The sequence below is a fragment of the Argiope bruennichi genome, chromosome 11 (assembly GCF_947563725.1).
Source record: "Argiope bruennichi chromosome 11, qqArgBrue1.1, whole genome shotgun sequence".
NCBI classification, from domain to species: Eukaryota; Metazoa; Arthropoda; class Arachnida; order Araneae; family Araneidae; genus Argiope; species Argiope bruennichi.
This window is the reverse complement of record NC_079161.1, coordinates 73,515,339-73,542,894: the sequence shown is the minus strand read 5'-3', so window position 1 is coordinate 73,542,894 and position 27,556 is coordinate 73,515,339. Positions and strand designations below refer to the sequence as shown.

At 34.8% G+C, this 27,556-nt stretch overlaps 1 protein-coding gene across 1 annotated transcript; it reads right to left on the bottom strand.

Moving 5' to 3' along the window:
* Positions 1–2,249: 2,249 nt before the first annotated feature.
* On the bottom strand, positions 2,250–3,362 carry LOC129956669 (uncharacterized). Its single transcript, XM_056068601.1, has one exon. It carries the CDS (start codon positions 3,360–3,362, stop codon positions 2,250–2,252), a length of 1,113 nt encoding a protein of 370 aa, XP_055924576.1.
* Positions 3,363–27,556: the final 24,194 nt, after the last annotated feature.

Below are 27,556 nucleotides of genomic sequence, written 5' to 3'. Positions count from 1 at the left end.
CTTTTGTCAAAAATCACTAACAAGAATCGCACGTCATCCTCAACAGGAATGGCGTTTCCTTGAATGTTAATTATAGGATCTGGGTGCATGTTTCGTTTCCGGCAGAAATGTACGCAACGACTCTTTTCTGAAGAAAGAGTGTGCCCATTTCTTTCACACCAGGAAACTAGTTTGTTCACTGCATTTTGCAGTTGCCTTTCAATCAAGTGCATATTACAGCCTTGAGCAGAAATCTGCAAATCGTCAACATATAGTGTCCCTTGAACAGATGGTGGAAGTTGCTGTAGAATTTCGCTAAAGTGAGTTATAAAAAGCGTAACACTGAGGACACTTCCTTGTGGAACACCCTCAGCTTGGATAAATGGATCGGAATAAAAATTACCGACACGTACACGAAATATCCGAGTAGTCAAAAAATTTTGAATAAAAACAGGGAGGTTTCCTCTAAAATCCAAATTTAAAAGTGTTTGAAGAATACCGTAACGCCACGTACGATCGTAAGCCTTTTCAATATCGAAGAAGATGGAAACAAGATGATTCCTGCGAACAAAGGCATTACGAATTTGTGTCTCCAGAAGAACTATGTTATCAAATGTTGAGCGTCCTCGTCGGAAGCCACTCTGCAACGGTCAGATGTATCCATGTTTCTCCAACTCAAACACTAAGCGGGCATTGACCATACGCTCGAGAGTTTTGCACATACAACTCGTCAAAGCGATTGGCCTGTAGTTCAAAGGGCTGGCAGGATCCTTTCCCGGCTTAAGGATTGGAATCACTATTGCCTCTTGCCATTGTTTAGGGAATTTATGCTCATACCAGATTCGATTAAAAAGTTTTAACAAATTGGACAGCGACACCTTATCTAAATGGCGAAGCATACTGTAAGTGATTCCATCAGGACCAGGGCTAGTGTCATGTGCTTGACGCAAGGCGTTCTTCAGCTCAAAACAGATTAAAAGCGTTATTGTACGCAAGAGATTTACGTGCAGTAAAATTTAAATTAATTCCTTCCGCTCGCTTTTTGTTCACTTGAAATTTAGGACTGTATGAATTAATAGCTGAAATTTTTTCAAATGCTCTCCCGAGAACATTGGTAACTTCTACAGGTGAGGAATAAATTACATTTCCGGTTTTCAACACAGGAAATGAAAATTCCGGATATATTCCATTAGCTGCCTTCACTTTCCTCCATAGTAGTTTGCTAGAGGTAGAGTAAGTGATGGAGGAGACGTATTTAAGCCAGGATTCCCTCTGGCTACGCCGTCGAATGCAGCGAGCATAAGCTTTGGCTCGCTTAAATGCAACAAGATTTTCTGTTGTTGGGTATCTGCGAAATTTGTTCCAAAGCTGTTTTTGTTTCTTATAACTGTCGTGACAAGCCTTGTTCCACCACGGTCTGCGGAATTTCCGTAGACGGGGTGAGCTTTTGGGGATACATTTATTTGCAGCTTTCATAATGCAATCGTGGACTATCTGTACTGCTGACGAGATATCTGCTGTGTTAATCATATTTTCAGTAATTTTAGCCAATTGTGAAAAATCAGTCCAATTCGCATGCTGGAATAGGAAGCGAGGTCGACCTTGAGTCGTACCACCACCATCAGCATGAGATACTATTACAGGAAAATGATCACTCTCGTGTAAATCGTTTCCAACTGTAAAATTTAGCAACGGAAAAAGCATTGGTGAACATATGGCGAGATCTAAACTGTGAAAGGTACGCGAGGGTTCGTGGAAGTACGTTTTCTCTTCATTATTTAGCAGACAGAGAGCATTATTAGTGATGAACTGCTCAATCTGTCGTCCACGAGAATTTGTGCTATGCGAACCCCACAACATACTATGGCCATTGAAATCACCAAGTAATATAAATGGTGCTGGAAGTTGCGCTACTAAACTATCAAGGTCTTTTTGACTGATTGAATCATTAGGCGGTAAATAAACACAACATACTGTAATTAATGTTCGTACATGTACTTGAACCGCCACAGCCTGCAAATTAGTATGAAGTGAGAGAGGTGTGCTGGGAAAAGAATTGGAGGTCAGAATGCAAACGCCTCCAGAATTATGCGAATTACTGTCCGAATCTTTCCGAACAGTATTATAACCCCGCAACTTAAGAGGCATGTTTGATTTCAAGAAAGTTTCTTGAAGACAGAAGCAAGCTGGATGAAAATCGTTAAGGATGGTCCTAATTTCATTTAGCTTGGATCGAGTGCCACGACAGTTCCAAGAAAGGAAAAGACCCATCAAGAAAATGTTGCATGAGAGGTATTAGGGACATTAGTTAGAGTTGTCGATAAATCGCAACTCATTTGGATTTCATCCTCCTCTTCGGATGGATGTAGTGCGATACGTTCGGGACTTTTGGGCACGCCACTGAAAATGGACGATAGATCCTTTTGGACTATACCCTGACTCGCAAGTCCCAGAGAGACAGAGTTATGTAAACTTGACGCTTTTATCTTTTGAGAAAGCTGTTTTTCGGAAGTACCACGTTTCGAAAGCTTAAGTTTTAGCGATTTATTCGATTTTCGTTTGCGTTGATCTATCTCAGGTTTCCCAGTTTCAGGAGCACTAGTTACGGACTTTTCAGTATCTGAATCTGATTTCACAGGCGGTTTACTTTCACTGATATTTTTAACACAATTAGTGCAAGAGCAATTTGCACAAAACTGTTTTTGCAAAACGGAAGCATAAGTTACACCAGGTGTCGGTGTCTGGACATTAACTTTACGCCTAGCTTCAGAGTATGAGATATTTTCTTTATGCTTAACTGTTAGAATCTGTTTCTCCATCAACCATCGTGGACAAGATCTAGAAAATGAAGTGTGGTTGCCATTGCAATTCACACATTTTTCTTCAGCGGAACACTGCTGACTTTCGTGGCCTTTTACTGCACACCGGGCGCAAGTGAGAGTCCCGCGGCAGTTGGATTTCGAGTGTCCAAATCGTTGGCACTGAAAGCACCGGAGAGGATTCGGTATGTAAGGCCTCACTGCTAGTTTCATATAGCCCACTTTTACCCGTTCTGGCAATTTAGGTCTATTAAATGTCAAAATAAAGTGTTTTGTAGGAAGAAGTTGTCCATCCCGCCGAAATGTTATCCGGCGTACATGCGTCACTCCTTCGGGTTTCAATTTTGCTGTAATTTTATCCAAGGTATCGTTGAATAGCTCGCCACAGATTATAACGCCTTTTGAAGAATTAAGCGTCCTATGAGCACTTACACTAACAGTTATAGATGCTAATGCCTTCAGTTTAATTATTTGCTGAGATTGTTTGCGACTACCGACTTCTACAAGTAAGTCGCCAGAGCGAAGTTTCCGAGTTGATACAACTTCTCCAACTGCTCCTGTCATTGCTTTTTCTACTAGAAATGGTGAGACACTATTAAATGATTCATTGTTTTCTGAAATGCGTTTGATAACAAAGAATTTGTCAAAAGGTTTTTCAAAAATGTTAACGTTCTTCTGTTGCCCACTGAAGGGAGCAAAGTTTTTTTTGCCCATACGATATTGATGGGGGTTCAGGTCCGACGGCACCGCCCACCACGGAGCCCAACAAGGGATGGCAGCCACCGGCTCTGGGCACTTCCAGCCTCGGTACTTACCATAGTGCTAATCGGTTACCTAAACGCTCGGAGTTACCCCCGCGGACAGTGACCACCCTTAACGCCAAGCCCAAGGAGTAACCCCTTCGCTTGATCCCTAGCAGACTAACCACTTACGTGACCATCTACAAGCCGATTGACACACCGGGGACCACAGTGCACCGCCCGTCTAATGGGTCGCCACGCACGGCCAACACGTGGGGGTTTGTGGCTGTCCAGGAGAAGCAAGAAGCAAACAGAGCGGCGACAGCTTCTCATGGACAGCTCCCTCGCTTGCCGTCGAGGGAAGGAAAAACACAGCAGAAAGCAGAAGGCGTAGGGGAGTGGAAACATAAAGGGAGTAAAGATCCCTGGGTACCTCGGGATTGGGACACCCGTACTCACCTAAAGAAGGTGAGCCCCTGAGGGGAAGTTAACTCCGAAAGTTACCTCCAGACGAACCTCCAAATTATAATGCACCTTCAAATTATAAATAAAACGGTTTTAGCCCCACACAAGCCGCCTTGACCTGCTGACGTTTATTTTTGGGCACTACTCGTGGATTAAGGCCTTATCACACGGACAAATACTATCTACACTTTTGTGGACAGTTTTCCGTTTATGCCTGTTGGCAACTGGCCAAACAAGATTTTCGTCATAGTGAGTTTTTATCAACCAGCTTGAAAATGTAGACGATAGCGAAGGAAATATCGTTTGCAAATGAAATTCAAGCAATCATGTAAAACTTCGATAGTGACGTAGTGCGCCAAGAATGGCGCGACTGACGCCAACTAATTTGTGAAAAGTAGTCCATTTGTTTAATACACGTAATCTAAATCGAAAGGCTAAAAAAATATTGTAATCAAGTGAAAAAGAGTCGGTTCTTTGGAATCCACTGGATCCACATTATATAAAAAAAAATTGTATAAAGGTATAAAGAATGAAATGTTACGAAGATGAGGACCACTTAACATCAGGTAGGTGAAATATTCTATGTTTCTCGGTATGATGTTGTCATCAAAAAACGTTTTACACAAATACATTTTATAATAATGCAGAAAGGCGGCATTTAACAATTTTTAAAATTCTTTTAAATATGTACAAAAAATTACTGATAAAAATTTCTGTTTGTATATGTAAAACAAATTATAAGCATCTCATCTATTTTGCTGGATTATTTTATCTTGCATTTCTTTTAATCCCAGCTAAAATTTTTGAAAATACGAAACACATAAAAAAGTTTGTTAATTATTTTAAAAATTGGGATGCATTTATTAATTCGATATTGAGCCATACACAGGATATATAACTGCACATAATTCATTAAATTAGACAAGATGATAAATGTGGCCAGTTAACTCCTAACTTATTACTTCCTTATTCATTGATTTTCACTTATATAAATGTATATTAACATGCAGCAGTACTTTTTCTTACAAATATAGCTTATCATTCATGAAACTAAAAGCAAAATTTTGAAGAATTTATTCTATATTCATTTACAAGTCAAATTATACAAAATTAAATTTGGTATTGCATAAACCTAACATGTGTAAACGGCTCATGATCGTAGCTTATTTTTCATCCCATTTCATTTTATTTTATTATTAAAAGCTTAATTATACATGGTATATTTTTATACTTTCAGTGGAAACCCGTCTTCTGTCCTGGGATTGATGTCAGAGAAATACTCTCCTGCTTATTTACCAGAGTGCAAACCCATGTTCCGACCTGGGATTGATGTTTCTAATACTAGAACATTTTTAAAAAATGCTGTATAACTTATTTCCAAGTAATGCACTCTTTTGTATTTTTTGTCATGCAAAGTTTTGTTTCACATAAACAATTATTTTAAACAGAAATGGCTTTAAAGTTAATGCACTAGATTTTGTATAAATTTCATACTGCTAACTATTAAGTAATCATGCATAGTTTTATGATAAAAATGTATATTCTTTTTTATCTAGAAATTATCTGTGGTCTGAAAAACAAAAACAAAAAAGTAGTTGATTATTGATGCTGCTAAAATTTTTAATGCATTTATAATACTTGTTTCTGAATAAAATTTTACTTTTCAAGAGGGAAAAACAAAGATATGTATTGTTATTTTCTTATAAGTTATCTATGCATCTGTTTAAATCAATAAAATTTCAGGATGGTGCTTTGCATAGAGAACGAAAAGGAAGTAATATGCAACTATTAAATTGCTGTTTCTTGTGTGTGGTTTATTTTAATTCAAGTTTTTTTGGTAAAATATATCATACAATTATAATTGTTTGAAATGTTTCATATATTTCTCACCATCTTTTGTGATGAAAAATGTATAATTTAAAATTCACTGATATGTATACAATAGCATAAAAATGTCTTATGAAAATGAGCTAGATAGCTATTTTAAAATATAGATGTGATGCATAAATTAAAATATATTAGTCAGAAAGAAAACAACTTGTATGAAGTACTTTCTTGAAATCAAGAATGTTCTTATTTATAAATAGTAATATTCCATTTTCACTGCTTTCCAAACTTCCCATTCATTGCAGGATCGTTTGAATCCTAGAGATTCATTCTTTGAGGGACGTACAAATGCAATAAAACTCCATCACGAGTATAACTCCAGATATGTTCATTTCACTTTATCCATAAGCAAGTATTTTACATTCATTCATAACAAGGTCATTTTGATAACTTCCTTTTTCAGTTCATAGACAATTTCATCTTATAGGTCAACAAATATTGTTAGCACCCAACTGCACATCCTCATATTATAACAGAATAGTATGGAGAGATAAATATTTTTGTATAAACCGCTTGTAAGTTATACCCCCGCTTGGTTTGTTTCTCCCCGATCCCCCTATAGATGATAAAAGAAACTCATATTTCCACTGTACGAAATGCTTTCATACCGAGAACGGGAGATCAATGGTTGTAATCTGGGTCAGTAAAGAGTTAAAATTAGCGAAAAAAGGATATCATATTATTCATGTAAGTTTAATTATGTTTTCTATTTTAAAAATACGATACTTTGTAAAATTTAATTTCTGTACTAATTTGGTGGTTTTTTTTTTTTTTTAATACTTTCAGATGTACGAGGTATATAATTTCCTGCTCTCTGTTTAGAACGTATATAGACATCTTTCTGAAAATTGAACTACAGCGTAGTGCATAACCCAATAATTGTACTAAAGAAGAACAGCAGGCCGCATAAGTTCAGGAATAAGAAGAAGAATAAGGAATCTGCTGAAGAGAAAGAAGGTTGGATTCTCAAAATATTTCTAAAAATCCACGTCGAAACTTCCTTTAAACCATTATAGTTGTTTTCAACTGAAGAACCATTAAAGGTATTTTTTTGAAACTGATATTTTTTTTAACAGATAGATAATGAAAACGTCCCGAACGCAGTTGAACTATGTTCACACAATCTAACGGTTCAAGTTACTGTCAAGTACGAGTCACAGATTTCACTTTAAATTTCAAAAGTATACAAAAATTAATTTTAAATCCATGAAAGCATTAATTCGTAATATAGATTACAAAAGAACAATTTACCTTCAAAATCCATAAAAAGAATGGAGATAATAAAGAAACTATGATTTACTGAATGGTTTAGGACACCATTAGGATTATTCGACACTTCCATATGGATATTATACATAAAAGCTTGAATATTATATAATTTTTTCCAAAAAAATTATAATGTTTATATTATTTAAATGGATAATAGTATTTTCTAAATGAAAAAAAAATAAAAATACTCGCGATTCTCAGAAGAAATTCATTTTGAAAACGTAAACATTGTAATGTTATTTATATATATATGCCTTTCTTTGTTGAGCTTCGTGGTTGGTGGTGTCGTCATACCTGAAACACCTTCCAAGTCATATGGACTCAAAAACCATTCTCCCTTCAGTCATTTGGAAGCACTTCTATCTACTTTTTCTACATTTTATGTAATGAAACGGATTTCAAGCAATAGGGAAACTTTTCATATAGTCCCATCATTTCTTGTGGAGAAGGCCTTAAGCAGTAGTTAGTGTTCCTGAAGTGAAATCTGTAAAGAAAACTTCGCTCCAATGACAACTCATTGAAATTGAAACTCAAAAGCAGGGACAAAAGTTATCCAAACTGAAAATGCTATCCGATATACCTGTTTCAGTAAGACCGCAAAGAAATCTCAACACTTGAAAGGGTATCATTTCTAATGGGAAAATTGCTTAACGATTTCACTGAGCAGATTACTGAAGATTTCCGTGAACAGAGAGTGATCCGATGTATGTAACGATAGTCAACTGTATGTAAAGATGGTCAATTCTTAAAACATTTAAGTACCTAAATTTAATTTTCAGCTCATCCAAATTACTATCATTTGTAGAAACTGAAAAAATCCGTGACTCAGTCGGAGAACATATACAGAATTCTCTTTGATGCTATCAATGTCAGCACTTCGGACACTTTAAAGCTACCTGCTGCAGGAAACTCACTTTCACCAGCTGTGTAGAAGTGGGTCATGAAGGCGCCTAATGTACTCGAAAAGCGAAGTGTGTTACTTGTATAGGGAAGTATGTACATTTCATATTCACGAATATTCTCAAAAAGAAAGTTATCGCCATCAAAGTTAAAAAACAGATTTCATTTTCAGAAGCAAGAATATTAATTAAATCTCAGTTGCCTTCGCATAATTATATCTTCTGTATTATCTTTAAAGGCAAGTAAGAATAGTACAGAATACGAAAAAAAAAAAAAAAATATATCAGAAAAATGTTTGAAGCTGAGTGTACTTGAAAGGACTGCAAACTTCCTTCTACATGAAATAATAATCAGACCACACAAAAGATATCCTTCGAACTCACTAACTGGATTGAGTGTAAATAGAAGTTTAGAAAAAGCTTGAAGTATGCAAATATTTATGATTTCATTTCCCTTATTAATACAAGAATGTGGATATAAAATATCAATTATTTCAGATAATAACAAAAAAAAAATGCTCACCAGTCTAAGCGAGGGAGAATTAAAATCCTGCATACCCAATTCATATCTTAAGAATGAATTTTTTTTTATTTGATTTAATTCGGTGCATATTATCAAGTGCATGTGAAATAATTGGCTAAACTAGCAAAGAGCAAATAATACTTTTCAATTTTCCTCTTTTAATAATTTTGGTAAAATTAAACATGCATCTTGAGAGAATCAAAGAGAAATTTACAAAAAAAGTCAAAATCCGTTATAAAATATGTTCCAAAATTAGCTTTTAAATCCTTATATCCAAGTAATATTGAGAGGCAAAATTTTTATTTATATTTAAAAAAATGAAAAAGCTTTAAACAGATTGAATGACTTGGCTTACGATGAACCATTGCGTTCATTGAAATAATCAACAAATGGTGGAACAAAACGCCCTCGAAAAGGGTTATGTGGTAGAGTTTTCCGGAGCACCCGCCTTGCGTAGCAAGGCTATCTCCATGATCCTGGTAATGAAAGCCTGGCGTTATGGTATGCCCTTAACTTTGGAAATAGATGGTGAGCTGTAGCAGGGAGCTGGTCCGGTAGTCGTTAGCATGGGTCTGGACGAAAAGGGTTATGAGAAATTAGATGACAATAGTAAGCCTTTCAAAAAAATTTCTAGTGGTAGGCCATAGTTTCCAGAAAAATGCCTTGAACTTACTTTAACAGACAAAAAAAAATTCTTCTCCTCTTAGAAAATATACGATTAGCATTTAAAAAAATAATTTTAAGCAGAATTCGATATTTAAATATAACACTCATATCCTGCACAAGTCAAAAGAATAGCACAGCCAAAAATTTATATTTTTATTTTATATATATTTTTTATTAATATATTTTGAAATAATGATTCAAAACTTCAAAAGTGGTAATGCAAAATAAAGTAAGGGCAAAAAAAAAAAAAAAAACTGGTTAGCATCAATGCATCTTAGCTGTATTCATGGTTGATTGATTGATTGATTGATTGATTGAGTTTTCTGGCGCAAGAGCCATGCTTGGCCATGCTGCGCCAATCTAATGGTAGAATTATAAAAAAGTTTATAAAAGATTCATTTTTTAAAAAACGAGATCAGCGGTGTAAAGATAAAAACATATGCAAAAAGATGAAACATATACAAATAGAGTCGAAACTATGATTCATAAGAAAACAAAACAGAGAAGTAATTCATTTAATCTTTTATAGCAGTAAAGGAGTAAAAAGATGCTAAATACAAGTGAAAAAACTAATAGCTTTTAAAAAATTAAAAATATTTGGGTGGTATTTTTCACCCACCAGGTCTTGTAATGTTAAAGATGCCGAAGTAAAAAAACGTGCACGATAAGAATTAAAAATAGGACATTCAATTAACACATGATGAACAGTAAAAGAAACTTTGCAACTGTTGCACATAGGCGCATTTTCTCCAAATATGAGATGTTTATGGGTGAAGCGCGTATGCCCTATACGGAGACGAGTCAATTTAACATCCATCTCACGTATAGGATGAACAGGCCACGAAGCAATGTCCGTTTTAACAGACTGCAATTTATTTCCGATCTGCAGATCCCATAACTTTTGCCAGGTAGAAGAGAAGTGATGAACAACGGACCTTTTGACATCACAAAAGGGAAGAGCCATGCACAAAGAGGTCGATGCAGATTTAGCAGCCAAGTCTGCCCTCTCATTTCCCAAGATGCCGACATGACTCGGAATCCAACAGAAAATGATTTGAAACCCATCATTCTGCAGCAATCGCAAAGTAAACAAAATTTTAATAGCAATCGGATGTGTCCGATTGTCGTATTGCGAAAGTGTCTCCAAAGCACTCATACTATCGGTGTAGATAATAAATTTACGCTGAGTAGAGGGTGAAATTTTCTGTAGAGCACAGAAAATTGCCACCAACTCAGCAGTAAAAACAGAGCAAAAATTATGAAGACGGTGGCTCAGTGTATCAGATGGAAATATTATGCCACAGCCGACATGGCCATCTGATTTCGAGCCATCCGTGAAAATTGGATGAAAGGAAGAGTACTGATTGCGATGGTAGAAAAAAATCTGTTGGAAAACCACAGGAGCAGTTGAAAATTTATCGAATCCAATGAAAGGATTCAAGTAAGAAAACTGTGGGATATCCCAGGGTGGGATACTATAGACATCAACAGCTTTAACACGAATCATGTTAAAGTCCGAGTCATGAAGGTGCAATTTGGCTCTCTCGCAAAATGGAAGGATGTGAGAAGGGCGGGCATTATAAAGTCGACGAAGACCTACTGGCAATGACATTTGGCTCAAAGGATGTTTCGGAACAGATTTCGTTCGGAAATAAAATGTGGCAGACAATTTCTGTCGCCTTAAAGAAAGGGGTAGTTGGTGACATATAATATATAGGCTTTCAACTGGAGATGTCCGGAACGCACCAGAGCAAATGCGCAATGCTGAATGATGGACGGTATCCAATCGCCTCAAAACAGATGAGCGGGCGGAACCATATACCATACATCCATAATCTATCCGGGAGAGAATGATTGCCTGATAAATACGGAGAAGGGAGGTTCGATCGGCACCCCAAGATGTTTTTGAGAGAACTTTTAGAATATTTAATGATTTCTCACACTTCTTCCGCAAATATAATATATGCGGAAGGAAGGTGAGTTTCCGATCGAGAATCACTCCCAAAAAACGTACTTCATTCACAAGAGGAATTTGAATATTCTTAACCCGAATACAAGGATCCTGGTGAATGTTTCTTTTCCGACAAAAGTGAATGCAGCTGCTTTTCTCTGGGGAGATAGTGTGGCCATTGTTATTGCACCAAGCTACCACTCCATTTACTGCGTTTTGCAATTGTCGCTCTATTAGTGACATGTTACTACCTTGGCATGAGATCTGCAGATCGTCGACATAAAGAGTTCCATTAATAGATGGAGGCAAATGATTTAAAATCTGGCTCAGATGAATAATAAACAGTGTGACACTGAGGACACTTCCTTGTGGAACTCCCTCAGCTTGAATAAAATGATTAGAGTAAAAGTTGCCAATTCGAACACGAAAAGTACGTCTTGATAAAAAGTTTTGTAAAAATATGGGCAAGTTACCCCTAAAACCTAGATTAAAAAGTGTTGAAAGTACAGTCAGTCACAAAAATCTACATACACTGATCAAAATAAAGGTTTCTCAAAAAGCAATTAAATTTCAATTTTAAAAATCATATCACTCCTTCAGTTTTCTCTAAAAAATTTGTTTCCCATAATAAAAATATTCGGAAATAATAATTTCTAGGTAATTTTGTGATTTGTATAGTAATTATCAAGTCGCAAAAGTCTGCATACACCTGATTGGCGGACGGAAAAAAATTTGCATACGAAGCTATTTTGGAAGATTGTCTTAGTTTGAGGTTACATGTTTCATTATCTATTCTAATCTTCATTTCCCGAGATTTTTTGACATTGTAACTTCAACAAATGAGTCAGGAAAAGGAAACATCTTTAGAACTTCGAAATATGATAGTAAGAATGAAATGTGAAAAGAAATCTTATGCAGAAATTGCAAAAATTGTAAAAAAAAGTCGGTCAACTGTTCAAACAATCTACAGAAATTATGCTATGCGTGGAAATATGCTTAACAAATATTGATGTGGTCGTCCAAGGAAGCTTAATGATCGTGATGCAAGAACCATAATAAGAAAAGTGAAGAAAAATCCGAAAATTAGTGCTCCAAAATTAGCGAATCAAATTGCAACAGCTAGTGGAAAGAAAGTGCATCCAGAAACTGTTCATAGAATCCTTCGATCAGCCAGCTACAATGGTAGAGTTTCTAGACGAAAACCGTTCATTTCATCTACTAACAAACAAAAGAGACTTGATTTTGCTTCTGCACATATTGACCAAGATTTTAATTTTTGGAAAACAGTTGTTTTTACAGACGAGAGTAAGTTCAACGTGTTCGGGAGTGATGGCCGCGGAAAAATCTGGAGGAAAAAAAACACAGAAATGAATCCCGAGAATTTGACTCCAACTGTGAAACACGGTGGAGGCTGTGTTATGGTTTGGGGAGCAATAGCGGCCGCTGGAGTAGGCAATTTAGTGTTTATCGATGGCATAATGAATCGATTTGAATACCTGGAGATTTTGCAAGACAATCTACTTCCATCAGTTCGAAAATTCGGTCTTGGGAGCAACTTTGTTTTCTAGCAAGACAACGACCCAAAACATACAGCTAAGATTGTTAAGGAATGGCTACTCTATAAAACTCCTAAACAGCTCCATTCGCCGCCACAGTCCCCAGACCATAATCCCATCGAGCACCTTTGGGTGAAAGTTGATAGGTGAGTTCGGGAGCAATCGGTAACAAGCAAGGAAACCCTAAAGAAGGCAATAGAGTTTGCATGGTCTCAAATTACACCTGCGACGACAAAAAATCTGGTTATGTCGATGCCAAACCGAATTCAGGCAGTTGTTACTTCAAAGTGAGGTCCTACAAAGTATTAATGTCACATTTTTTGGCATTTAATTCTGAAAGTTTGTATTGTTCTGTCTCTGTATGTAGACTTTTGTGACTATATAATTTAATATGTTGTTAATTTTTGTTATATTTTAACGAATTTGTTTATATTTTTTTTCTTAGATATGAGTTATTATCCAAGATGTTAACGAAAATAAAGTTGTATATACAAAAATATGAGTAAAGTGCTAGATCTGAGAAAATTAGCGGGTGTATGTAGACTTTTGTGACTGACTGTATGCCGTAGCGCCATGTACGGTCGTATGCCTTCTCAATGTCGAAAAATATGGAAACTAGGTGGTTCCTCCTCACAAAGGCATTGCGTATTTGGGTTTCCAGTAAAACGAGGTTGTCAAAAGTAGACCGACCTCTCCGGAAACCACTCTGCAACGGGGAGAGGCATCCTTGTTTCTCTAATTCGATGCGCTCTAATGCGCTCGAAGGTCTTACAGAGGCAATTTGTAAGAGCAATCGGTCTATAGTTCAGAAGAATTGATGCTTCCTTGCCAGGTTTTAATATTGGGATCACAATAGCTTCGCGCCATTGTGAAGGGTACTTCTGTTCAATCCATATTCTGTTAAATAATAACAACAGATTCGAAAGGGAAGTTGCATTCAAATGGCGGAGCATATTATATGTGATCCCATCTGGCCCGGGACTGGTATCATGAACTTGAGACAAGGCCATTTCCAATTCAATCATCCTGAATTCACAGTTATATGGAACAGTACTTCGGGCATTGAAGCGCAAAGGCAACCGTTCCGCGCGATTCTTAATTGCCAGAAATTCAGGGCTGTAAGAATCCGTTGCGGAAACTTGTGCAAACGCATGGCCGAGAATGTTAACAACGTCTAATGGGTTTGAATACATCATATTACCGGTTTTTAAAACAGGAATAGAAGTTTCATTATAGATCCCATTAGCAGCCTTAACCTTTTTCCATAAAAGTTTACTCGAAGTAGAGGATGTGATGGATGAAACAAATTTAATCCACGATTCTCTATGACTACGACGCCGTATGCGGCGAGCTAGCGCTTTGGCTCTTTTAAAAGCGATCAAATTCTCAGTCGTAGGGTACCTTCTAAAAGTATTCCAGAGTTTCTTTTGGTTCTTATGACTGTCGCGACAAGCTTCATTCCACCACGGCCTACGGAATTTTCTTAGACGTGGGGATGTTTTTGGAATGGCGGTGTTCGCGGCGTTCATTATTGTATCAATGACATTTTGTACTGATTTTGAAATATCTGCATCACTGACCATAGCCTCATTGATAACTGCTAGTTGGGAGAATGTAGTCCAATCTGCCCGCTGAAACAGAAAACGCGGAGGACAAATAGTCGCACCCCGACCATCAGCGTGGGAGATTATTAGGGGAAAGTGATCGCTATTGTGCAGATCATCTTCAATTCTCAAATTCATCAACGGTAGCAGTTCAGGAGTGCATATGGCTAGGTCAAGACAGTGGAAGCTACGTGTGGGCGTATGGAAGTACGTTACCTCGTCATTATTGAGCAGACAGAGACAGTTATTAGCAATAAACTGTTCAATCTGCTGCCCTCTAGAGTTTGTACTATCCGAGCCCCATAGAATACTATGTCCATTGAAGTCGCCAAATAAAATGAAGGGTGACGGAAGTTGGTCTACTAGATTGTCCAGGTCTTGCTGACGGATGACACCGTGTGGCGGAAGATAAATACAACAGACTGTGACCAAAGATCGTATATGGACCTGCACAGCCACAGCCTGAAGAGATGTATGTAAAATAAGAGGAGTGCTCGGATAAAAATTTGAGGTGAAAATACAGACACCTCCAGAACCATGAGATCCAGTGTCTATATCTTTCCGAACACAGCTATATCCGCGTAACTTGATAGGAATGTTGGGTGTCAAGAAGGTTTCTTGAACACCGAAACAGATAGGATGAAATTTGTTAATAATTGATTTCATGTCATGAAGTTTGGAACGAATGCCGCGACAATTCCAAGAAACGAAGGTACCCATTAAGAGAGATTTAGATGGGGAGTGTGAGTGAGCAGCTGTAGGAGTTGCCTGATCTTCGCAACTCATAGATAGTGCATCTTCATCCTCAGACGGATGGAGCTTAAAATCAGGGATAGTTGGTGTGCCTCCAAAGATAGACGTCAAATCCTTATGGGCTACACCATCTCTTGCTAATCCCAAAGCGACGGAATTCCGAGAAGTAGATTTTTGTAACCTAACGGAAAGATCTTTATGTGATATGCCACGTTTAGCAAGTTTCAATGTCAGTGAGGACTGAGGTTTTTTCTTACGAGTTTTTTTAGATGCTGATAGATCCGGTTTAGGAGATTCTGAAATACTTTGAATTGAATTATCAGAATCAGATTCTGATGTTTTTACAGGTAGTTTTGGTTTTGGAGTTTGCTTTATGCAGTTTTCACAGGAACAATTTGTACAAAATGGTTTTTGGACAACGGAGGCATAGCTAATGCCTGGCGTAGGTGTCTGAATTTGAACTCTACGTCTAGCTTCTGGGTATGTTATGTTTTCTTTTATTTTGATAATAGTGACTCCTTTTTCCAGTTTCCAGCGGGAGCAATTTCGAGAATAAGAGGGATGATCGCCACCACAGTTTACGCACTTTTCTGTTGCGGAGCACTGCTGGCTATCATGCCCTTTATCAGCACAGCGGGCACAAGTAAGTGTCCCGCGGCAATTAATCTTCGAGTGGCCAAAGCGCTGGCATTGGAAACACCTCAATGGATTTGGTATATAATGCCGCACGGGTAACTTAATATAACCGGCATATATAAATTCAGGTAGCTTGGGGCTATGGAAGGTGAGCACATAATGTTTTGTTGGAAGGAGTTGACAATCCCGCCGAATGGCAATCTGGCGTACATGAGTCACTCCTTGAGGTTTCAATTCCGAAGTTATTTCTTCCAGAGAGACATTAAATAATTCTCCGCAAGTTATTACACCTTTGGAGAAGTTTAAGGATGTGTGTGGACTAACAGAAATGGGTATAGAAGCTAGAGCTTTCAGTTTCATGATTTGCTGTGATTGTTTTTTAGAATCGACTTCAATTAATAAGTCACCAGAACGCATTTTTTTAATAGACTGCACCTCACCGACGGTAGCAGAGACGGCTTTCTGAACTAAAAAAGGTGAAACGGAGTTAAAAGTATCTTCTTTTTCTGATTTTCGTTTAATTACAAAAAATTTGTCAAAATGATCAACATTAGTAAAAGTTTTATGTACTTTACGCCCACTGAAGGGACCACGTTTGGAGGAGCCCATACGATATTAGAAAAGATTCGGGTCCGACGGCACCGCCCACCACGGAGCCCAAAAAAGGGAAGGCAATTACCGGCTCTGGTCATGCCCAGCCTCGGCATCCACCCTAGTGCTAATCGGTACCTATACGCTCGGAGTTACCCCCGGAGACAGTGACCACCCTTAACGCCAAGCCCAAGGAGTAACCCCTTCGCTTGATCCCTAGCAGACTAGCCACTAAGATGACTACCTACCAGCCGATTGATGCACAGGGGACCACAGTGCACCACCCGTCTTTCTAATGGGTCGCCACGCACGGCAAACACATGGGGTTTTGGCTGTCCATGAGAAGCAAGAAGCAAACAGAGCGGCGACAGCTTCTCATGGAGAGCTCCCTCGCTTGCCGTCGAGGGAAGGAAAAAACAGCAGAAAGCAGAAGACGTGGGGGAGTTTGAACATGAAGGGAGTAAAGATCCCTGGGTACCTCGGGATTGGGACACCCGTACTCACCTATAGTAGGTGAGCCCCTGAGGGTAGCTGTATTCATGGAAACAAAGTATAAATTTTAATAACAGAATAAAAGGATAATAGATAAAAAAAAATTTGAGAAGCAAAGTCCAACCACACTTTCACGTGTTTCTTAGGAAGTTCTTAGGGTTTATAATTATTCTCTAAAATTAATGTTTTTATGCTAATATAAACTCTTCAAATCAATTTTGATTCATGTATACAAGGAAAGTCAGAGAAATTTATTATAAAAGTGAAAAAAAAAATTATAAACAGCAATTTTTATCAAACACGACAATTTGCTGGTTTTTTTTCATAATTAGAATGAAACATCGTTGAGAACTAATGAAAGTCATTTACTGACTTTCAAAACCAAACGATCCTAAAGCAGAGGCCACCTGTGTTTCTGCCCATTCACCAGGTTGCGAAAGATTTATATTTACATTCCTGAGGGATCGAAATTTCAAGTAACATTTTCAGTTTCCCCTTTTTTGAGAGTTCTTACGGTTTTGAAGAACAACTCTCGTGCATCTAGATTATAATGGTTTCTAATTCGAATTGTGCTGACAACTGTGTTTATGAACCAGACTACTATTTGCCTCACTTTTATAGTCTATAAACTAATCACAAAATCCATATCTTTATCCTTTTTTTTTGGCATTATTCATAAAATTGTATTATATTTCGTCAATTCATCGTTTTTAAACTTTTTTTTAAAAATTTTAGATGTATTTGATCCATTTCAAATCACTGATAAAAATAAGATCATAAAAGCTTATAGCAAAATTTAAAAAAAAAGCATTTTAAACCTAAGTGCAAATAGAATAAAACTAACAATAATTTTATTTCATTTGCTTCCCTTTTGCAAAAACATTAACAAACATTAATTACATTTTACCAAATCATATTGATTTTTTCTTTTTGCTTTAGGATTCCTAGAAATGACATTCAGTAAGAAATTCATTAACTTTTTCTTTATTCTATATAACATGTAACCATTTTTTATTCTAGCAATTTTGTGACACTAAATTAAAAATTATTTTTCATTTCAGAAAATTCTCTTTCTGAATAAGTTGTACTTTTCATAGAGGTTGCAATTTCGTCCGACAGTTACCATGTTTTAAAGAGTTATTATTAACGTTGAAAAATTATCTACTGTCTGTCCACGACAAGAATACTGCTAGACATTCGTCTATGTTTACGGCGGGCACTATAGAAACAGGTTGCGGTAGGGATGATCCATTTTCAATGGGTGGAATCGGAAAGAAGTATGGGGGAGTATTCTTTTTCTTGGCGTCAATGTGAAGCGATAACAGAAAATCTATTGCTCATTCGTCTTCTCGCTTTAATCGCAGTTGCACGTATCTTTATATTCGCTTAACTTATTTCTTTTATATTTTATTAATCTTTTCTTTGGTTAATATTAACTGCATTTTATTATTTAATATTTTTTTTTGTCTCGTAAATTTTGACATCCTTTAAAATGCCTTTTCGATTTAAGAAAGGAGAGACTTTAAAATCACAAGCACGTAAAATTGTGCATAATGTTGCAGAGTTCTGCTCCGAAGAAGCTGCAGCAAAATCTTTGAAGGTTCCTCTTCCACAAGCCATGAAAAGACCTGCTCAGGCGACTGGAGTGTCGGAAGGCACTATTAGGAAAATTAAAAATGAAGTTTCGACACTGGACAAAACGGAAGTTTTGAGTACTCCTGGAAAGCACCGTAAAAGGCCTATTGATCGAAATTGTGAAATTGACGACTTCGACAAATGTGTTATTCGTCAAACAGTTCAAGATTTTTACGTCCAGCAAAAGAAAGTGCCTTCTTTAAGAAAATTACTTCCCGTATTGAGAGAGAAGTTGAATTTTCATTGGAATAAGGAATCATTGAAGAAAGTTTTGCATTCAATGAATTTTCGCTATAAGAAATGCGCGAATAAAAGAAAATTTCTCATCGAAAGACCTGATATTGTGTTTTGGAGAAACAACTACTTGCGAAAAATGAGGCAGTACAGAAAAAGTAAATGCCAGATAGTTTTCATTGATGAAACGTGGGTCGACAGTAATCTAACATTTAGAAAATGCTGGCAAAGTGATACAATTTCAGGAGCCGAAATAAATGTAAATTCCAAAAATCGATTGATCATTGTGCATGCTGGCTCGTCCACGGGATTTATTCCTGGCGCTCAATTAATTTACAAAGCGTCAACTAAAACTGGTGATTATCATGGCCAAATGAATTATGAAAATTTTGAGAAATGGGTGTTGGAAAAACTCATTCCAAATTTACGCCCAAAAAGTGTCGTGTGCATGGACAATGCTCCATATCACACAAAAGTTGCAAATCCGACACCTACCAAATACAGTACGAAGAAAGAAATGACCGATTGGCTGATTAATAACGGAATAGAATGCGATATGAAAATGAGGAAAGCAGAACTGTATTCGCTAATTGATAGGAATCGCCCTAAAGAAATCATATATAAAATTGACAGCATAATAAAAGAAAATGGGCATTATGTCTTGCGACTTCCCCCCTACCATTGCGATTTAAATGCGATTGAATACGTTTGGTCTTCAGTCAAAAGACTCATCAAAGAGAGAAATATAACAGGAGACTTAAGTTTAGAAAACTTACAGAATCTGTTGTGCGATGCTTTGGGCGGAGTGTCTTCCAAGGAATGGGAGGCTCATTGCCGTCATGTGGAAAAACTTGAAAATTCTTATTGGGAAAAAGATGGAATTTTAGAGGAAGTAGTAGACGAACTGGTAGTTCAAATTGGAAGTACTGAATCGGATTCCGATTCAGAAGAAACGGAATCATGTGACAGTGATTCAGAATTTTTTTAAGAAACTACACAACTGTCACTCGATCTCTGCTAGTTTTGTCATTTTAAAATAATATAGTTTTGCATTCTTTTAATCATAATTAATATATTTTATAAATAAAAAGTGAGTTTTAAAATTGCTTTTTTATTTTTTTTTTTGATTATTCAATTATAGATTATAGCAGAATGGAATTGTATTTAGTCTAATACATTTTGTTTCTGATACATTGTTATTATTTTCTATTTTTTTCATTAATGCGTTCTTGATTTCTACCATTCATGTTTGTTTTAATAATCAAAAGTTTCAGTTTAACATAGTTTTGATTGTCCTTATTTTTTAAGGTCTGTTTTATTTATTTATTTTGCAGATTTTACTAAATTTAAAGCATGAAATTTAGTTAGTTAATTGCTGATTAATTAATTTTTATAATTGTTATGATAATACTTTAAATTGTAGAAAGTGAAACGAAGAAAGAAACAATAGATTCTAATATTTATCAGGAAATAATAGAATATTTTAGCATGAAGTTACTATGGGCTAAATTAAGATAAAACCTTGGAAATTAATTAAATAGAAATTAGAGTTTAAAATATCATTATATATATACTTTTATAGCTTTTTCTGGATCAAAAACTTTTATTTAATGTTATAAACTGAAATTTAATAAAATAATTATCGTAAATTAGAATTTAACTTTTTAGCATAAATAAGATCGCCTTTTGAATTGATCGATATATGGAACTGGAAAATATAGAAATCCATTTCAGATTATATTTATAAAAAAAATGCACAGTTCAAACTTTTAAAGCAAATTATACTCAGCTGTTTGTATAAGTAAAATTAATTGATCATTCATTTTGAATTTTTTATTTGAAAAGTGTATTGAAAATTTATTAAAAAAAAGTTCTTGCAGGGAACTTTAAATTCCATTATTTTTTAAACAAGTATATTTCACAATTCAGTATTTTATTTTCATCGAAATTATTGAGTAATTTCCTTAAATCTACAGGTATAATTAATTTAGTTATCTACTATCACAATTATTGTCAAGATAAAAAAAAAATGAGGAGGGGAAAAAAAACCCGTTGTTTTAACCTTTTGCTCTTAGTGTTAAATAATAATTATGAGAAATTGTATTTATAGTTTAAAAAAAAAAGAATTACTTTGAAATTCAAAATAGTGATTCTATTATGCTATATGAAAATATTTAGAGATTAAAACGATTTAATTTCTTTTCTGGAATTGAATGAGTATATGCAATTATTAAGAAGTAATTCTATTAAACTTTTATCGCTAAATATTATTCAACTATATAATGGTATGAAAAAATATTATATTATAGGTAGCGCATTACTTTTTTTTCAATAAAATAAAGAAAAATAGTCATTTATTGAGACTTGTTGTCTCGCCTCTCTGTAGTTTCAATAGCTTTCCTTCTTAACTAGGATTCCAAGAATCTAAAAATTGTATGCACGTTAATGTGAGTTAGAAGGATTAAAGTATTTAACGAGATTCCTTTCTACTCAGGTGCACTGATTGTGATAGTAAAACGGTAGCAGATATGTATTCTCAAACGGTATTGATAGGCTTTGAATAGAAATGTGAAGAACATTAGGAGTGAAGAATTTTCAACCCCGAAATGATAAAATGCATGCAGGAATTTGGATCCTTTATTGCTTCGAGGATACATTGAAAGGAAAAGCTCATTTATCACTCTTATTTGAATTGACAGCTCGTGAGAAAATTTTTTCTTTGAAATAATTGTATTTCTTTTTCAAGCCGGGGGAAATGAATAAATTGTAATCTGGAATACAAAAACAAACTTTTACCGCGTTTTTCGTAGAATAATGTAAAGCGATATTGGGCTTATTTAGTTGGGTTCCTTCTGGGACATCTGGCACGTGCATGAATGAACACTTGAATTATCTTCAAATTCAGAATACTTTTACATATAAACTTTACGAAATTAATTATGCTGTAAAAAGCTTGTGCATATTGAAAATAAGTTACAAATCACAGTTTGATTTTTAAAAATCTGAAAATTGATAGTGTGGTAATCGTTAATTTTGTGTTTCGGGAAATAGTATATACATCAGAAAAATAAATATAAATTTGGAAAGGTTTCAAACCTATTTAACAATGAGCATTTTACTTTAAAACAAAATAAAAGCACTTTTATAAAATTTATGAAATAAGTACGATTAATTATGTTAAATTACGATTAATTATGTTAAATTAGATTACCTTGCGTTTGCTGCGGAGAATTTGATATTAATAACTTATATAAATTTAGAGCAAATGAAATGAAGACGATTAATGTTTTGTCATGCATGATTTTACTTCTTAATTTTTTTTTTCCTTCTTGTGTAGTCGTTAGACATACAAATATTTATTCAGTTTTTCTATTTGATTTGTTTTGTTCTTTGTATACATATGACAGGAATGCCGGATATTTTCAATATTCCGAGTATGCAAATGATTTTCAGCTGAGTGAATTATTTTTTTAAATTTGTTTTCAAGAATTAAATGCAATAATACCAAATATCGCCACTTTGGCGCTAAACGTGCCATTGTAAGAATTGAGTTTGAGTTTGAGTTTGAATTTTAGTGGCACAAGAGCCAAATCTGGCTAAGCTGCGCCAAACATTGATTAAAAACGTAAAACTATGTATGTAAAATGTTTAAATATACGCGGCCAATGTAAGAAACTTGAATGAATTTCTACCTCTGCGAAATGAACTCTTCCTACAGTAACCTGTTTCTATAACGCCCGCCGTAAACATAGACGAATGTCTAGCAGTATTCTTGTCGTGGACAGACAGTAGAAACTATTTGCGAAATTGAATAATACCATTGTTTTCAGCTAGAAAATAACAATAAATTAAGGATAAAATCTCTTAAAAAGATGTACATTTTGTGTGGTTTGTGTTTGAATGACAGTCAATAACCCATGGAATTCGTCAATTGTCTCATTGAAATGATAATATAAAAAAGGGTAAAAGATAACGATCGCTAATTGGCAATCCAACTGTTAAAGAAAAACCAAATGATCTACATGAGGCATGTACGGCAAGCCAAGACTTCAAGTTGGAAAATATTCCGTACAAATGCTTCCTATCCATTTAGCAAACAATATAAGGCCGCCTTCAGAACAACAATTCCATCAGTCCAATTAAATGCATTCAAAAATAGCGATCCAACAGGAAGTCAATTGAAAACTGCTGAGAAGCTCCTAGAAGAGATTTTCCTCAACTCGGAAGAAAATGGGGATCTCCCTACATCACTTCAATAGCACCATATGACAGCCCATTCTCTAGAGAAGATATAGCTACAATAATTAAAAAGTTGCATAAGGGCAAAGCACCAGGACCAGACGGAATAGATAATTCTCCAACAAAAAAACAAAAGATTTCCAATCCTCCTTTTTAAATTTTTTAACAAGTGTCTACAGCTTCGATTCTTTCCGGACCTACTGAAAATAGGAAACATTATTCTCTTTCAAAAAAAAAAAAAAAAGGAAATACGGAAGACGAGGCCTCTTCCAATTCACCTATTTCACTTCTCCCCTGTTTTGGTAAAGTTCTAGAGAAACTCCTTACACAACGGCTCACTTATCATCTAGAGAAATCTAATAAAATCAGTGAGCATCAATATGGATTCAGAGAAGGCGAGGCCGTGCGCGAAAAAGATAAGAGCGTTACCTAGAGGAGGCCATTAACATGAGAAATTTAGCTGCTGTGACGTCACAGCGTAAAACCTTCATTTGAGTACTTGCGATTGGAATGCGCGCGTGATTTAAGGAAATACATATCGAAATTTCGGTGTATTCTTGGATTAACTCATTCTAAAGTAAGTTTTTTAAATTTATGTTAGTTCCATAATACAAAAATATAATCTAGTTATATTTTAGAGTTAACTTTGATTGCAATATTTTTAGATATAAAGTTTGTTTTTGTATTTACTCACGTGGTGACAAGTCTAATTTAATGCTTTAATTGTTGATTATATTATCTCTACATTATCGTTTATTTCATTATGTAATTTAATCATTTCTTAGGTTCTTCTAAAGATTAAAAATTTCAATAACTTATTTTAAATGTAAGCATTTCATAATGGTTAGAAATTAGTGTTACTCTCCGAGATCGGCTAAGCCTAAAGTACGGAAAAAATCAACTTTTTGTGCCGGCCGAGCAAAACAAAATTGTTTGGCTGAAAATTAACGACTTTTTCTCTTTATGTAAAGTATACATAATTTTTTAAGCTCAATTGTGGACTAAGGAAAATAATAGGTTTTTGGAGGTTTGGTTGTTTAGGTTTTATGGCGCAAAAGCCATATGTGGCCATGCTGCGCCAATCAAATGGTAAGAAGCATTTAGGTTTTTGGAGGAAATCGCTAGAAAATTGTTCAGAAACACAATTATTTTTTAAATATACAGAATGAAGAATTTTAATTTGAAATAGTTTAATGAAATATTTCCTATATTATTTTTATTACAGGTAATAATTCAAATTTGTCGAGATCCTTGAACTTAATGCTAATTTAGCTTTTTTAATTTTAGTTAGCTTTAATCTTACATTTTTTGTAGAACCTGTGGCCCATTATTAAGAAACTCTGGCTTAATTATGGGTAAAGGTAGAAAATGTAGCGTCCCGGACTTTAATTCTAATTACAACAATACAGACAATTATGTCTCATCATTTACTTTTCCTAAGGATGAAGTGAGGAAAAGTCAGTGGGTTAAAAGGATTAATAGGGCAAATTTTATTCCTAGTGCAACTGCTGTAGTTTTGCATAAAGCATTTTAGCTCAAAATTCATTATTAAAGAAGATCGTGTAATTAGAGATGATGGTGGTGAACTGGTTGTACAAAGACAAATTCCAAAATTATCCCATGATGCATATCCATCAATATTTCCTAACCAACCTTCTTACCTTTCTCACGAGCCGTCTACTAGAAGAAAATCTCCATCTGAACGGATAAATGCCTTGAAATTAAGAGATGAACAAAAGTTTGCTGAATGGTATGCAAATGACACTATTAATTCTTTTGAAAATTTTCAGGAAATGTATGATAAAAAAACTTAGTGATGGCTGGCTAAACAGAAAAACAGATAATTTCGTCTTGTGTTACAGATTAGACACTAACCAGTGTCCTCGTATTGTTATTTCCTTGAAAATATATAAAGATTTAACTGTAGAAATTTGGCATGATTCTGTGGTATTGAAAAAAAAATCTTATCTTTTTATTTTGGGAGAACATAATAAATGTGATCGATGGACAAAATTTGATAGCTTGTTGAGTTGGTTAGTTGCATTTAAACTAAACGATGCCAAACCACATGAGAAAAAAGAAAATGCTATGCATTTGATAAAAGATGCATGTTCTCAGCAAGAGGATAGTGATAAGATTTTATTTTACAGTGTAATAATAGAGCAATTGAAACTAACATTATCATCTAAGCACATTTATTCCACACAATTTCTTCTTCTTGTAGCAAAATTTTATTTTTGCTATCCTGTAGCTTATAGTTTCATACGTAGTTCAAAAATTTTAATTTTACCTCATCTTGTCTACTTAAAAAAAATTATCCAATGCATTGAAGGGCCCAAGTAGTGTTTCTAACAATAGTCACATAGTATACCTTCAAAAAAAGAATGAGATGCTATATCCCCATGAAAAACTTGGCTGCCTTCTTTTAGATGAAATTCATGTAAATGCCGGTTTACATTATAAAGGAAGAAAACTTCTAGGGGAAGCAGAAAATGCCAATGAACAAGCTAACACTCTCCAAGCATTTATGATAACTTCTTTATTTTCAAATTATAAAGAAATAGTTGCCTTAGTTTCCATGAAAAATCAAACAGCTGATGACCCTTATTGACAAACCCTAAATGTTCTAAAACTCTTAAATGACTGTAAATACAATGTTTTATGTTTAATTTCTGACAATAATAGAATTAATAGAAATATGTTCACTCAGATGTGCAAAGGAAACCTTGTAAACTGCATATCAAATCCTGTACAGCCTTATAATAAGTTGTTCTTTTATTTGACACAGTTCATCTTATTAAATCTGTTAGAAATAATTGGTTTAATGAAAAAACCCTTGGGCAAGCTTTATGTTTTCCTTCACCTGAAAATCCATCTAAAATCTCTTTAGCTAAGCTTCAAGATCTGAAAAATATTTATGAAAGAGAAAAATCGAATTTGATTAAGAATGCACCGAAGCTATCCCAAAAAGTCTTGTATCCCACTTCTTTAGAAAAACAAAATGTGTTACTGGCCTTAAATATATTTCATGAAAGCAATAGTGCTGCATTAGCACACACGGATGAAGATACCATGGGAACTAAGGAATTCATTGATCAGTTTTTAAAATGGTGGAATATAGTTAATGTTAAAAATTCTAAGAAAGGTAAGAGGTTGAAAAATCCGTTTTGTGACCCAATTAAGAAAACAGATCAAATGAGTATGGTATTCCTAAACAAATTTCATGATTGGCTTGTTTCCTGGAACATAAAATGTGCATTACCATTAAAAGAAAGAAAAGAAGTAGGGCTACCAGGTAAAGGTGGTAAATTGTCTAAGGAGACACAATTTGCTCTTCAGTTTACCACAAAATCTTTAATAGATATTGTTAATCATATCTTCAAAGAGCATACCCCAGAATATATAGTATTAAGTAAATTTCAAACAGATAATCTGGAGGCAAGATTTGGGCAGTATATACAAATGTCTGGGGGAAATTATAATGTTTCATGTCTTCAAATATTTGAATCAGAAAAGAAACTAAAAATTGTAGATTGGATAAATTTTCATTCAGAAAAAAAAGGGGAATTTCATATAAAAAAATCTTTGGCAATTTTTGAAGCCATTCCAGAACCTTCTGTAAATTTTGAAATTGATGTTGAATTTAGTGAAGTTTTCGACACAACCACTGATGCAGAAATTTTACCAGAGGAAATGCCTGCATTCATTTATGTTTCAGGGTATGTTGCCAAAAATGTTAGTCAGAAATTGAATTGTGAACTTTGCATATCAAAATTTATTACAAAAAAACGATTTGGAATATTAAATCCCCTCTGCTTTAAAATATGTTTCACTTCTAGATCGAGGAGGCTTGAAATGGCCTACTGAATATGCTTTAGAAATTTTTGTGGAAAGTTTCCAAATTTTCAATAAATTAATTCGTAAAGAATTTGAAGACAAATTTTTAAAAGCAGCTATTGGAACATTTGATTTTTGAAAAAATGGAATTGTTAAGTTCCATTCCAGAAATTTCATGTAAATGTAACAGTAATTTTGTTCCAATTATAAAACATTATATTTCTATCTCAGCCGATATATTTTTAAACAACTACACTCAACTTAAGAATGACCAGCTTAGAGCTAAAAATTTGAAAAGAAAACTGTCAACTTTTTCTTAGTAGGATAAACTTTAGGATAATAATCCTTTAGCAAACGAAGGAAATAGACCTACTGGGGAACCCGCCTTCGCTTAATATTTCTGAAAAGGGGTAGTGCATCTAGAAACAGTACCCCCAGTGTGATGTGGAAAGCTGTTTCTAACAATTTAATTAGAAATTTATCTAAATAAGATTAAATAATTTATCGTTTTTGTATATTTTGTCTCAAAACACTGGATTATTCATCATTAAAATTTCCTGCTTAGAACTAATCTTTTTAAAGTTGATTTTTTAATGAAATATCAGTTTTTTGCATATGCTATTTTATGAATGTTTTTTGGTTTCTGGTACTTTTTCTCTAAGCAATGGATAATCTACTATCAAAATTCATTTCTTGCAATTGAAATTTGTGTCAAAGCCTTTTTAAAAGTTTTTTTTATTTTACTTGTACTATTTTTTTCAAATATTTATTTTAATTGATC

Coding starts and splice junctions, on each gene's coding strand:
- LOC129956669 (XM_056068601.1), bottom strand. CDS start 3,362: ATGACAGGAGCAGTTGGAGAAGTTGTATCAACTCGGAAACTTCGCTCT.